This window comes from Aureococcus anophagefferens (genome assembly GCF_000186865.1).
Source record: "Aureococcus anophagefferens unplaced genomic scaffold AURANscaffold_18, whole genome shotgun sequence".
Lineage (NCBI taxonomy): Eukaryota > Pelagophyceae > Pelagomonadales > Pelagomonadaceae > Aureococcus > Aureococcus anophagefferens.
Genome location: NW_008705578.1, coordinates 16,493 through 30,260, shown reverse-complemented (window position 1 = coordinate 30,260; position 13,768 = coordinate 16,493). Strand labels below are relative to the sequence as shown.

At 67.0% G+C, this 13,768-nt stretch overlaps 2 protein-coding genes across 2 annotated transcripts; one reads left to right on the top strand and one right to left on the bottom strand.

Moving 5' to 3' along the window:
• Nucleotides 1-5,463: 5,463 nt before the first annotated feature.
• AURANDRAFT_72062 (expressed protein) lies at nt 5,464-6,225 on the top strand (the record flags this gene model as incomplete). The annotated part of the gene is made up of 1 exon (XM_009041093.1): nt 5,464-6,225. The coding sequence occupies one exon, from the start codon at nt 5,480-5,482 to the stop codon at nt 6,047-6,049; it is 570 nt and encodes a 189-aa protein (XP_009039341.1).
• Nucleotides 6,226-8,036: 1,811 nt separating this feature from the next.
• On the bottom strand, nt 8,037-10,447 carry AURANDRAFT_72061 (expressed protein; the record flags this gene model as incomplete). The annotated part of the gene is made up of 3 exons (XM_009040974.1): nt 8,037-8,820; nt 9,020-10,273; nt 10,408-10,447. Coding segments are annotated over 3 exons (2,058 nt in total), but the record flags the coding sequence as incomplete, so codon positions are not given.
• Nucleotides 10,448-13,768: the final 3,321 nt, after the last annotated feature.

Here is a 13,768-nt window from a genome sequence, read left to right as displayed (position 1 = left end):
GAGCAGCTGGCGGAGGAGCGCGAGCGCCGCGACCGGGCGGCTCGGGCCGAAGACGAGGCGTTCAGCGCCGAGTTTTTGAACGCCGCGCGCGAAGTGTTCATCATGATCGACAAGGACGACTCGGGCTCGCTGGACAAGGCAGAGGTCGTGAAGGCCGTCAAGACGGACAAAAAAGTCATCGACTTCCTGGTCAACTGCGGCAACCAAAATCTGCAGTACCTGCTCGTGCCCGCGCGGCTCGAGATGGCGTTGAATACGCTCGACACGGACCGCGACGGCGAGATCAACATGCCCGAGTGGGAGTCGGCCATCGAGACGGCCCTGGCGAACAAGCTCGAGGCGCGGGCCGCCGACCGCGAGAGGAAGGCCAAGGCGGCACGCAAAGAAATCGAAGAATTTACGGCTGAATTCTTGGGCGCGGCTCGCCAGTGCTTCCAGATGATCGACAAGGATAGCTCCGGCACCCTCACGAAGACGGAGATCGTCAAGGCCGTGGCGGAGGACAAGGACGTCGTCAAGTTCCTGCGCACCTGCGGCGAGGAGAATCTGCAGTTCCTCCTCGTGCCCGCGCGCCTGGAGAAAGCGCTCGAGGTGCTGGACACGTCGAAGGACGGCGAGGTGGATATCGACGAGTGGGAGGAGGCGATCCACCGCGGCCTGGCGAAGCGCTTAGAGCAGCTCGCCGAAGAGCGCGAGCGCCGCGAGCGAGCGGCGCGCGCCGAGGACGAAGCCTTTACGGCTCAGTTTTTGAACGCGGCCCGGGAGGTGTTCCTCATGATCGACAAGGACGACTCGGGCTCGCTGGACAAGGCGGAGGTGATCAAGGCCGTAAAGACGGACAAGAAGGTCATCAACTTTTTGGTGAACTGCGGGAACGAGAATCTGCAGTACCTGCTGGTGCCCGCGCGGCTCGAGATGGCCCTCAACACGCTCGACACGGACCGCGACGGCGAGATCAACATGCCCGAGTGGGAGTCGGCCATCGAGACGGCCCTGGCGAACAAGCTCGAGGCCCGCGCCGCGGACCGCGAGGCCAAGGCCAAGGCCGCGCAGAAGGAGATCGAGGAATTCACGTCCGAGTTCTTGAACGCGGCGCGCCAGTGCTTCCAGATGATCGACGTCGACAACAGCGGCACGCTGACCAAGGCGGAGATCGTCGAGGCCGTGCAGTCGAACGAGACCGTGATCACGTTCCTGCGCACGTGCGGCGAGCCCAATTTGCAGTTCTTGCTCCAGCCGCGGCGCCTCCAGAAGGCGCTCGAGGTGCTCGACACGTCCAAGGACGGCGAGGTCGACGTCGAGGAGTGGGAGGAGGCCATCAACCGGGGCCTCCAGGTGCGGCTCGCGCAGCTCGCCGACGAGCGCGCGGCTCGCGAGGCGCGCGCGCGCGCGGAAGACGAGGCGTTCAGCCAGGAGTTCCTCGGGGCCGCGCGGCACTGCTTCCAGCTCATCGACAAGGACGACAGCGGCACGCTCACGAAGACGGAGATCGTCAAGGCCGTGCAGACGGACCCGGAAGTCAAGGGCTTCCTCGAGACCTGCGGCGAGGAGAATCTGCAGTTTTTGCTGGTACCGGCGCGCCTGGAGAAGGCGCTCCAGGTCCTGGACACGTCCAAGGACGGCGAGGTCGACGTCGACGAGTGGGAGGAGGCCATCAACCGGGGCCTCAAGGTGCGCCTCGCGAAGCTCGCCGAGGAGCGGGACCGCCGCGAGCGCGCCGCGGCCGCGGAGGACGCGGCGTTCAGTTTGGAGTTCCTCAGCGCCGCGCGCGAGGTCTTCGACATGATCGACGTCGACGAGTCCGGCTCCCTCGACAAGCACGAGATCGTGACGGCCGTCCAGACGGACCAGAAGGTCATCGACTTTTTGCGGACCTGCGGCAACGAGAATCTCCAGTACCTGCTGGTCCCCGCACGGCTCGCGCAGGCGCTCGAAGATTTGGACACGTCGCGCGACGGCGAGATCGACGCCGCGGAGTGGGAGGCCGCCATCGAGACCGCGCTGGCGAACAAGTTGAAGAAGCTCGGGGAGTTACGCGAAGAAAAGCTCTTGAGTGGCGGCGGCACGGGACTGCCGCTATTCTTGTTCGGAGACCTGTCTGGGGGTTTGAACGGCGTGATGCGTTCGTACCCCGCGTCCCATTTTATAGAGGTCTTCGCGTCCCGTGGCCGCGACGGCGTTTTAAACCATGCTTGCTCAGGCTCGAGCGGCAAGAAAAGGAAGGTCTCGGGAGCGGGCGCTCGTCTGTGCGCCGCCATCGAGGACGAGAGGAACAAATGCGACGGGCGCGAGCCTCTCGTGCTCTTCACGGGGAATTCCTTCGGTTCGCGAGCCAGCGTCTCCTGTGGCCGTGATTTCGAGAGATTTGGGCTGGGAAAACAATGAGAAATCTTAATGCGTCATGCTTCGTAGGCTCGAGTTTCGAAGGAACGGTCACGAAGGGAGACCATCTCGTTCCGACGCTGAACGCGCTGGGCGTCTACAGCGGCGGCGTCGGCCCGTCCGACTTCGACCATGGGGTGCAGAATCTGGAGCGCGTCGCTGCTTCGCTGAACTTTCCCCTGTTGCTCTCCAACGTCGTCGAGGCGCGGACGGGCGAGCCGCTGAAGGGCACGCAAGCGTCGCGCATCGTCCATTGGGCGGGCCGACGGATCGGATTGATCGCGGTGAGCTCCGAAAAGAGTCTCGCGGACACGGCCACCGTGGAGATCGCGACGGGCACGGGCTTCTCCACTGGAAAGGGCTACAGCGCGTTCCCGCGTCCGCGACGGCCGTCGTTCCGCGCGCGAGATCGAATTCCCTCGCAGGCACCCAAGTGCGCGTGGAACCGGAAGCCCGCGCTATCCAGCGCTTGGGCGCCGAGTTGCGGCAGAAAGGAGCTGAGATTGTCATCTGTCTCGCGGCCATCGGCGGCGGCCACGGTCCGGGCGACCGCGGCTCAGTGCTAGCGCACGCTTGCGGAGGCGCGGCGGATGTTATCATCGTCTCTGGCCCTCGCGGCGGAGCCCCGGGAGCGACGAAGTATGAGGTTGGCGCCGGCCGGAATTGCTTTTGCGTCAGGGCTCCGACGAACCTTTCTTGTCTCCTGAAATTTGAAATCTCACTGCCGGACCCTGGCCGGATGCTGAGCCATGCTTCATTGACAGCGGTCTCGTGCGCTCCCGGCTCGCGCGCCATCGACAGCGTTGGACGGCTGGCGGTTGTGGCGCACCGCGCTGTCGCTAAAGCTCTCACGCAGCCCGCGGCGGCGTCGTTCGACGTCCCGTTTGATGCTTCTGCCGAAGCCCTGCGAGGCGGCCGAACAATTAGCTCCGGCCGACGCATGGCGGCGGGCGGGTCTGCCGCGGACCTCGCTGCAGACTTGGCAGCGGCTGCTTATCGGGCGGATATTGCGATCTTGGACGGGCGATGCCTCCGTTCGATCGGAGAGGTTCCGGCAAAAAAGCCTCTGAGCTTCGGAGAGCTGCTCGCGCTCGCGCCCTTCGAAAATGACGATGGCCGCGCGGTCGTGCCGCCCGGGCCCGTGAAAATCGACAACGGCCGCTCGGGCGGCGGCGTCTACGTCGAACCTTTCAAGAAGTCGGACGACGACGACATCGCCGCTGCAGCCTGCGACGGCCCGGGGCTCTTGGTCCTCGACGCTACAGGTCTGCAAATAAGGGTGGCCCTGGAGCTCGCGCTCGCGAGGTATCCGAACCTAAGCGACGACTTCGCCCACGTGAACTCTGCGCTGAAGATCGTTTTCAACCCGGAACAACGTCCCGGACGACGGATCAAGAAGGAAGATGGCATGATATACAATGGGCGGCCAATATTGAAATCGAGGACGTACCGCGTCGTCACGACGGCGCGATTTGGTCGGCGGGCCTTCCTCGGGTCCAAGGCTCCGCACGGCGCCGCCCAGATCGTCAAGAGTGCCCAGGAGACGACCCCCATGGTCACGCTGCTCGCGTGCCTATTCAACGATCTCCAAAACCACGTGCCCGCGAATAGATCATTCACTTGCGCATTGGCCGAGCCCGTCCACACGCGGCTCCGGAAGAGCATGTGCTTGAAGCCGAAGAAGGGCGGCTACGTCGTGTCCCAGGCCTCCGCGCGGATCCTCGTGGAAGACGGGGCCGAAGAGAAGGAGCGCAAGTCGCCCACGCGCTTGCCGGAGCTCTCGCCTCCGACGTCAGCGACGTTACCGGCGGCGCCGACGCGCACCATCGTTGCCCTGCCGCCGCCTGTCGGCCCTCGCACTCCCAAGGTGACTGCGCCCAAGTATTACAGCCAGCCGATCACGGCGCCTCGGTCGCCGTCGCCACAAAGGCGTGGCTATCAGGCCACGGACTTGCTCGCGCCGCTCGAACCGTTGAATGCTTCATTGAATGCGAGCGGTTTAGAAAACAGAGGCTCGCCCGTCCGCCTGGTGGGGGGGCTCGGCAACTACTTGCGGGACCCCATCGGTTTACCCGATGGTATCGATAGCCTTTCTGCGTCGACGTCCGCAACTGTGTGGAATTCAACGACTGGTTTGGGTGGTTGTGACCAAACTTCAGAATTCTCTAGCTCGATCAAATCGAAGTCGATTCGGCTGATTTTTGGACGAATCGATTGCTCTCGTCGAGTTCTCGAAGCACAGCCGAAGGGCTTGCGTCGAAACTGTCGCATATAATCACATTGAAGTCGAGTTGAATATTTGAATTCCACACAGGCGGGCAATCGAATTAGCTCGCAAGTCGCTCGAGCTGACGAAGGACCAGACGCGTTTCTAAAAACGCGGCTCGAGCTACGTTACACACAAAGAGCAGGGCTGCACGTGCCCTGTTAAGACCCCAAGACCCGCCGCCGCGCACCTGTGCGCGGCGGCCCCGCGGACGCCCTGGCGTTCGTCGTAGCGAAGCCTACGGAAAAGACTACAAGACCCCCGCCGCGCACACGCCGCATTGACCGACGAAGGACGGACGCTCTCCAAGTCAGTCCCTGCGGCAGCTGTGCGGTGGCTTTGCGGACGCTAACGAGGAGGGAACGGCTCCGAATTTGCGTTCCTCGTGGCGTCAAGCCACGGAAAAGACAAGATACCAAAGACCGCTCGCGCGGCATCCGAACGACGAGCGGACGAGGCTCTGAGAGAGGAAGCAACGCGAGCATGCCAGCTTTAAAGTCGCAAGGGAGGGAACGGCTCCCGAGCGCTCTGAAGCAGGCACCAAAGAACCCCAACCCCAATGATGCTGCGCACCGCGCGGCCAGCCCGCGACGAGGAGGACGAGTTCTCGCCCGCGGACCGGCTACGCGACGCCGCGCCATCACCCTGTAGGACAATCGCGCGCACTAGACTAAGACACGCTTTCGCACGAACCTTGAGCGCGTCGCTGCCTCGGAGTTGCTAGCGGCAGACCTGTCCCTCGGGAGGACTCCCTCGCCTTCGCCAAGTGACTGCGGCGAAAAACGCGATTCCGTGGAATCATCGTCGCGACTGAAGTGTGCACCAGAGCGTATGCAGAACACCATGGCGGCCCTCCTCGCCGCGGGACGCGGGGTTCGGCCCGTGCGGCGCGTGGACGCGGCGCCACCCGCTGACTGTCGCATCCTTCGCGGGCCGCCGCCCGCGGCGTCGAAGGAGCCGGAGGGCGACTGCGTCATCACGGGCTCGCGTTCCGCGAAGGCCCGCGACGCGGAGCTGATGCGCGACGCGATCACGGTTGCTGACTCGGACGCCGAGCAGGAGGGCGCCCCGCCGAAGCGCATCCCCTTCCTCCCGCGCAACGCCCCCGGCGCGCCGCGCGACGATTCTACGTCGGAGACGAGCCCGAGCCCGAGCCCGTCGCCCGTCTCCGTGTACCCGGTCCAGTGCCTCCTCGACGAGGTTGGCAGCCTCCAGGACAAGGTCAAGGCGCTCGAGGCCGAGCGCATCAAGGACAAGGCCACGATCGCGGAGCTCGAGAAGCAGGTCCGCGAGAACCGCTCGAAGGCCGAGGAGAACCGCGAAAAGGCCGGGGCGTGCGATCAAATCGAGGATGTGTTTCGCGCGTTGAAGCGCGCGCGCAAGCGCGCGCGCGCCGAGTGAATGTAGACGGCCTGCCGATCGACCACGCGGCCTGCCGAACGACGACCAGGTTCCGGAGCCGGCCCGCGCATCCCGCGGCGCGTCCTCGCCACCAGTCACCTTCGCGACCGAGTCCGCGTGCCCACCGCATCTCCCTCCCCCCGCGCGCAAACATTGTGATAAACTTCAGACGCGTGAATTGTCTCACGAGATTGGACGGCCTAGCAGGCCTCCTAGCAGTGCGGCCCAGAGCTCATTGAGGCGCAGTGCCGAATTCAAAATAAAATCCGAATAGTCCTGGGTCAAAAAGTTTGCACGATCAGTGCAATGTTGAAGTTGCCTCTCTACGTTTCCCCGGCCCGAACCCGCGACCCGCGCCTGAAACACGTCGGAATCGATGCGATTATACAATTTAACGAGCCGTGGTTGACTCAGTATGATATATTCGACCGATTTTGCCTAGGGTCGAACCAAATTGAAGTTCACCGGACCACGCGCGCGCGCGGTCTACGTACAGAGTAGTAACGCGTCCCGCCTCAGAATAATAAATAATACTTCTATTGGGGGGTCCTACGCCTATGGTTGAATTTGGAACTGTTTCAAGAGGCGTTCATTGACTTCCGCGGCGCAGCCATAAGAGCGAGTCACTGTGGCAAGAGCGCCCGTCGCGACCCTCGCGACCCGGCCGCGCGCGCACAATGCCCCCTCGCCTCGACGAACTTCCCACGGTGGTCTGGACGTCCTATTTGCTCCCGTGCCTCCGCTTCTGGGAGATCTGGCCCGCTTTAGCAGCGAACAAATCGTTGGCGGCGCTTCGACCCAGTGTTTCGCTCGTCGATTTGAACAAGGTGGTCGCGCAAGAAAATAGATTCGATGCGTACAAGATCGTCGCGATGGCGACGGCGACCCGCAACATCGAGGCATTGGTGGTATTTGGCGCGGCGCTCGCCGAGGGCGGATACGGATCAAACCGATCTGAAACGCCGCGCCCGTCTCCGGCGCTCGCGGCCCGCGCCCTGCACTTAGCCCTGGCCTACGAGACGTTCCCGACGGACGCCTTCCCTTGTCACATCTTCTCGGATGCGACGGCGGCGTGCGACTGCGCGCGCTTCCAGCTCGCGATCCTCTACCGCGACGGCCTCGGCGTCGCTCGGTCGTGCGCGATTGCCCGCGGTCATCTCGAGATCGCGATTGGGCGCGCACGCCCCCAATTCACTATTCTGCTCGACCATGATTTCGACCCTATTCACTATTCTATGCGCATCCTCGGGGAATTGGTGCGTTACTCTGAGGACGCGACGCCGGCCGATGCGCGCCGCGCGATTCAGTTGATCAAGCGAGCTGCCGTCGCGGATTACCGGGCGGAGGACCCAAATGATATCGACCATTCTCACTACGCATTGGGACTCTGCCACGCGGCTCTCGCGGTGGCCGGCGAGGACGACGACGACCACGCACGTCTTGCAGCGCTGTCCCTCTACAGAGCGTGCGGAGAATTGACTGGAGTACTGCAATACTCAGATCGTGGCGGGACGGACGGCTTAGCCGCATACGAGCTCGGTCGGCTCTTTGAGGAAGGCATTGGCGTACCGAAGTGCCGAGATGGAGCCTTGCTGCTGTGGACCTTGGCCAAGGTCAGCCCCGAGGGCATTCGAGTTTTCCAGTTTTGTCCGGGCCACGGTCGGAGCGCCTCCGCGCACCTGTCGAACAACGACACCTGGAATTCCGCGTCGTCGCAGAGTCGCAGCCGCGCGCAATCGCAACTCAAGGTGATCGAGGATGCCGCTGGCGATGTGGAATTTGGGGCCATCGAGGACGCGCCGCCAAGCGTGCTCGCGTTCGATGATTATACGGGCGGCGCCGGCTCGCTCGTCTTTCATATCGATGCGGACTATGCCCAACAGTATGGTCCGGGCCATGTGTTTACGCACGAACTTGACGGATGGTCCCCGTAAGCATGTATTAGCACCCCGTGCATCTCGACCCCGTCGTCCGCGCGGCGCCGGGGGAGGGCGCGAGAGCACAGGCTTACGGGCGCGGCGACGCCCCCTCCCGCTCTACACCGACATCTTCCCGCCGGCGCACTTGGCCTTGTTCGTGTGGATGCCCGTGAAGAAGGCGCCCTGGAGGAGGAAGCACTTGAGGTAGTCCTCGATCTCGTAGTGGTCGAAGCCGCCGCAGAAGGAGAACTTGGAGCGCTTGACGACGTCGGTCTGCTTGATCTTGACGACGAGGTCGACGGCCGTCGCGAGCCAGTCGTCGAGCTTGGGCCGCTGCTTGAGCTGCCACTTCATCTCGCCCTTCTGCGCGCCCTTGGCGAAGTCGCGCGCGCGCGCCTTGAGGAGCGACTTCATGCGCTTCTTCGGCACCTTGCCCAGGAGCGCGTCGGCGAGGGCCTTGCCCCCCGGCTCCTCGACGAGCTTGCCCCGGAGGCCGTCGCGGCAGCGGCCAAAGTCCGCGAAGTCGCGCTCGACGGCCATGCAGACGACGGAGCCGTCGGCGACGACGACCTTGGAGTCGATGCGGTAGAGGCCCGTCTCCTTGTGGAACTGGGTCACCTCCGACTCCAGCTCCTCCGCGGCGACCGTGCGGATGGCCTTGACGACGGCGAGGCGGAGCGACTGCTGCGACGCGGCCGTCTCCTCGGAGGGCCGCGGCGCGTCGTCGCCCGCCTCGGCCGCGACGTCCTCGGGCCGCTCCTCGAGGATGGGCTCCTCGGCGTCGAGGCTCGCGAAGAGGTCCGACGCGTCGGCGGCGACCGGCGCCGGCGGCGCCTTGGCCAGCGCCGCGACCTGCGGGGAAATCCGGGGGTCCCGGCCAAACTTCGAAACTCTCGAGCCCGGTCGAATCGACGTCGTTTCGGCTGATTTTTGGACGCATCGATGGCTCCCTTCGAGTTCTCGAAGCACGGCCGAAGCTCGCGCGTCGAAACGGCCGCATACGATCACATTGAAGTCGGGTCAAAGATTTTGGTTCCGCGCGGGCCGCGACGTCGCCGCAGAACTCGAACGCGTGCGTCGGCGAGGGGAAGTCCTCGGGCGCGGCCGCGTCGCTCCCGAAGTCGTGCTTCGCCATGAGGTCGCAGAAGACCTCCTTCTCGTCGTCGCTCAGCACGCGCGACCCGTCCGACGCGAGGTCCTCGGCCGCCGCGCCGATGGGCTCGTTCTTCTCCATCGCGGCGCGGAGCGCGTCCCACGCCGCGGCCCAGCCCGCCGCGCGCGGCTTCGCCTTCTTCTCCGACGCGCCGCCGAGCGACGCGCGCGCGTCGGACCGGCGCCGCGCGACCTTGGCCCAGTTCGCCTCGACCTCCTCGTCCTCGTCCTCCTCGTCGGACGCCTCGGCCTTGGCGGGCGTCTCGTGGCCCGCGACGACCGTCGAGATGAGCGTCTCCTCGTCCAGCTCGTCGTCGTCGTCGTCGTCTTCTTCTTCGTCGTCGTCGTCCTCCTCGTCCTCGGCGCAGTACTCGACGGGCAGCACCTCGTCCTCGTACTCGGGCTCCGGCGCCGCGGCCTCGTCCTCGGCGTACTCCACGGGCAGGACCTCGTCCTCGTACTCGGGCTCCGGCGCCTCGTCCTCGGCGTACTCGACGGGCAGCACCTCGTCCTCGTACTCGGCCTCGACGGCCTCCGCGGCCGCGCGCTCCTCCTCGACGCTCGTCTCCTCCTCGGCCGCGGGCGCCGCCGCCTCGACGACGGCGGGCTTCTCCTCGACGGCGGCCTTGGCCTCCTCCTCGACGGCGGCCTTGGCCTTCTTCGGCGCCAGCTTGACCTTGGGCGCGTCCGCCGACGGCAGGAACTGGAACGTGCCCTGCTTGTAGTCCGCGGAGTACGTGTGGCGCTTGACGCTGTCCGCGGCGCGGTCCGCGTTGCTCCAGCCCGAGCGGTAGACCGTCGGCGCGGGCGCGGGCGACACGGCGACGGCGGGGCGGACGACGACGGGCTCCGGCTCCTCCGCGACCGCCGGCTCCGGCTCCGCGACCGTGGGCCGCTCCTCCTTCCGCGTCTCGACGACGACGGGCGCGCGCATCGTCGACTCCGCCGTCGTCGTGACGCAGGGCGAGAAGAGCGTCGCCGGGGGCGGCGGGGGCGGCGCGTCGCCCGCGTTCTCCTTGTCGGGCGACGGCCGGCCGATGACCTCGAGCATCGTGCCGTGCGCCTTCTGCAGGTTCGCGGTCATGCCGCGGAGCTTCGCATGGAGGTCCGTGTCCGTGTTCACGCGGAGCGGCATCTTCGTCGTGTTCGAGACCTGGCGCGGGGGCGTCGTTCGCGGCGCGTTCGCGGCGGCGGGCGGGGGCGGCGGCGCGCCGGCGGCGCAGCGACGTTCCTCTCTCATGGGCTCTCGCACGCGCGCGCGCGCACGTAGCCGACGCCGCCCATCGCGCGGATGCCGAGGTCCAACGTCGCGTCGGCGGCGTCGCGGAGATGTCGCGGGCGCTCGCAGATGCCAAGTCCCAACGAACTTCGTCGGACGCCGGTGCGCCCGGCCTTCAGGCAGGTACGCGTCCGACACATCGGTACGCGACGCCGTCACCGTCGCCGCAGCACGAGTGGCCACGCGCCGCCGACCTCGCTGCCATGCCTGCTGGGAGAGGCCGCCCAGGCGTCCGCGACAAGTTCCACCGCGGCCGCGCGCCAATAGCCTAACTAGGAGATCCACGTTAAAAACGAGCCGACGTTTTCCACCCTTGGCTGCCCTCGACGCTCTGCGACGCCGCCGTCGACCCCGCTACACAGTCCGCCCTCCTCATCAGCATGGCCTCGACGACGCCCCAAGCTACCGACGACGAGCCCCTGGCCCTGCGCGCGCGCATCGAGCGGCTCCTCGAGGCGGCACCCGAGGAGCGGGGCAGCCTCGAGACGATCCTGGCCACGCTCGACGTCTTCACGAATAAGGTCGCGGCGCTCGAGAAGGAGGCGTTCGGGCCGGGCGCGGACGCGGGCGCGGACGCGGAGCCGGGCGCGGGCGGCGTCACGGGCGGCGTCAAGCGGCCGCGCGCGTTGGTGGAGCTCGCGGCCGAGCTCGCGGTCAAGCGCGCGCGCGTCGACCTCCAGGACCTGCCGGACGAGTGGGGCGTCAAGCCGACCGAGTACCTCGCGCACCCGAAGGCGCTGACGCTGCCCGGCCACCAGCGCTTCGAGTACGTCGAGGAGCAGCGCTACGTCGCGGCGAAGTCCGCCTACGAGGCCCTGCGCGAGAAGCTGAACAAGCCCGACCGCCACGGCATCACGCCCGAGGACTACAAGGACTACCCGGACCTCCTCCAGATGGCCTCCCACAAGAAGTACCCGGCGCTCGTCCGCTTCCAGACGAACAAGGAGAAGCAGGTCGAAATCATCCGCGACAACGACCACCGCCTCGCGATCACGCAGTCCGAGCACGAGGGCGCCGCCGACCGCAAACGCACCGTCGTCGCCGAGCACCACAGCAACGGGCTCATGGACGCGTCGCTCGACAAGCCGCTCTCGAAGCTCATCTTCGGCGAGCAGCCCGGGTCGCTCCTCAAGCGCATCGGGCGCATCGTCAAGTCCGCCGGCGGCGGCGAGCCCGGCCCCGACGCGAGCCCCGACGCCTGAGCGACAAGCCCCCCCCCCTTCGAAGTCCCCCCATCCGCAGGACGCTCTAAGGCAGAGCTGTCCAGTGTAGCTGCTTCAAGTTGAGGCAAAGCAGCGACAAAGTGCAGCGATCAACTGACCGCCGCGATGGCCGCAGTCTATCTCCACATCGACGAGCCGGCCTTCACGATGAAGGCCAAAACCGACGCGCCGCTCGACGATGCGTTAGCAAAGTTTTGCGCCAAGTTCGCGAAGAAGCACCCGGCGGCGGCGCCGCTCGAGGCGCTGGAGGCGCGGCACGAGGGCCTCGTGCTCGCGGCGTCGAGCTGGGCGTCGCTCAAGGCGAAGAGCGACGTCTTCGTGACGCGGTGCGCGGCGAAGCCGAAGCCCGCACCGGCGCCGACACCAGCGCCCGCGCCGCCGCCGCCGCCGCCGAAGCCCGTGGCGGCGCCGAAGCCGCCGCCCGCGGCCGCGCCCGAGAAGCCGAAGCCCAGCGCGCAGGAGCAGGAGGCGACGCAGCTCATGAAGAAGCTCTTGAAGCGCGCGGACACGCAGCGCGCGGGCAAGGCCTTGAAGACGGCGAAGCACCTCTACGAGGCCATCCTCGAGGCCGCGCCGGGCTCGCGCGACGCCGCGCGGGGCCTCGCGGCCATCGCGCTCGCGCGCGGCGACCACAAAGGCGCCGCGACCCAGTTCGCGGACCTCTTCGCCGCCTCCAAGGAGCGGCGCGACGCCTACGCGCTGGGCCGCTGCCACGCGTACCTCGGCCGGTGGACCGAGGCGCAAAAGGCGTTCCGCCGCGCGCTCGCGGCGCGCGACGCGGCCAACGCCGTCGCCGAGGCCGACGTCGTCGTCGCCCTCGCGCGCGTGCTCCTCGCCGAGGGCGACGTCGACGAGGCCTGCGAGCTCACGGAGAAGGTCCTCGGCGCGGACCAGCAGCACGTCGCCGCGGCGTGCTGCTACGCGGCGATCGCGCGCGAGATGGGCAAGCTCGACGACGAGCTGTCGCTGCTCCTGCGCGCCGTCGTCGCGGACCAGAACGACAAGGACGCGCGCCACGCGCTCGCGCGCGCGCTCGGCGAGCCCCGGGGCGTCGAGAGGCTCCGGCGCCAGCTCGGCGCCAAGGGCGAGTCCGCGGCGGCCGTGGCCTTCCTCGCGACCATCGCCAAGGACCACGGCTACGTCGAGGTCGCCGTCGAGCTGTTGGCCTGGGCCTGGGGCGAGCGGCCGAGCTCCGCGTCCTACGCGCTGAATTTGGTGCACGCTCGCGGCCGCGTCGAATCTTCGAGCCGACTTCAATATGAATCGGTTGCGGCGGCGCGTCTTCCAGAGCTCGGCGAGAGAGCCAAAACGGCTTCGATTCCATCGAGCGAGTGAGTTTGGAGGTTGGTGGCGACCCGAAGCACACAGGCGCACGAAATTTTGAACGACTACGACGCGGCGCTGCGCGTCGCCGTGAAATTCCTCGAGAAGAAGAAGGGCGTCGTCGGCGCCCACGGCGTGTCCCTCAAGGCCTGCCTCGAGCCCCTCGAGGGCCGCGGGAACTTCGGGTCCGCGGCGTTCGTCGCCGGCGACGATTTAGCTTTAGATTGGGTCGACGAGAAGCCCGGCGCGTACGCCGTCGTGCGCGGCCAGGAGGACGCGCGGCCGACGAAGGCCGAGCTCTTCTCCGACGACGCGCTGGACGTGCTGGCGCTCCTCTTCGCGGTCGTGAAGATTTTGTACCTCGGCGGCGGCCTCGCGCGCGCGACGGCGCTGATCGCGGCGCTCGAGCCGACGCGCCGGGGCAGCGCCAAGGCCCTGCACGAGACGACGATCCGCAACGAGCACGCCTACTACTGCTGCGTCGCGCAGATCCTGGCCGTGGACGCGCGCGGGCCGCCGCCGCCGCTCGGCGCGCCGAACCCGCCGGGCGTCGCGGACGTCTACGTCTGCGGCGACAGCCACGCGCTCGCGCCGGCCTGGAAGACGCTGGACCTGGGCGCCAGGGGCATCGCGCGGCTCCGGCCCGCGCTCGTGACGGGCCTGAAGCACTGGCATCTGCGGGCGGAGGGGAGCTTCTACCCGAAGCGGAACTTCTACGCGGTCGTCGGCCTCGACGCGGCCGCCTGCTCGTCGCCGGCGGTCGCCGCGGACCTGGGCCTCTTCCCGGGAACGGGCGGCGGCACGCGGGACGCGCCCGCGGGTA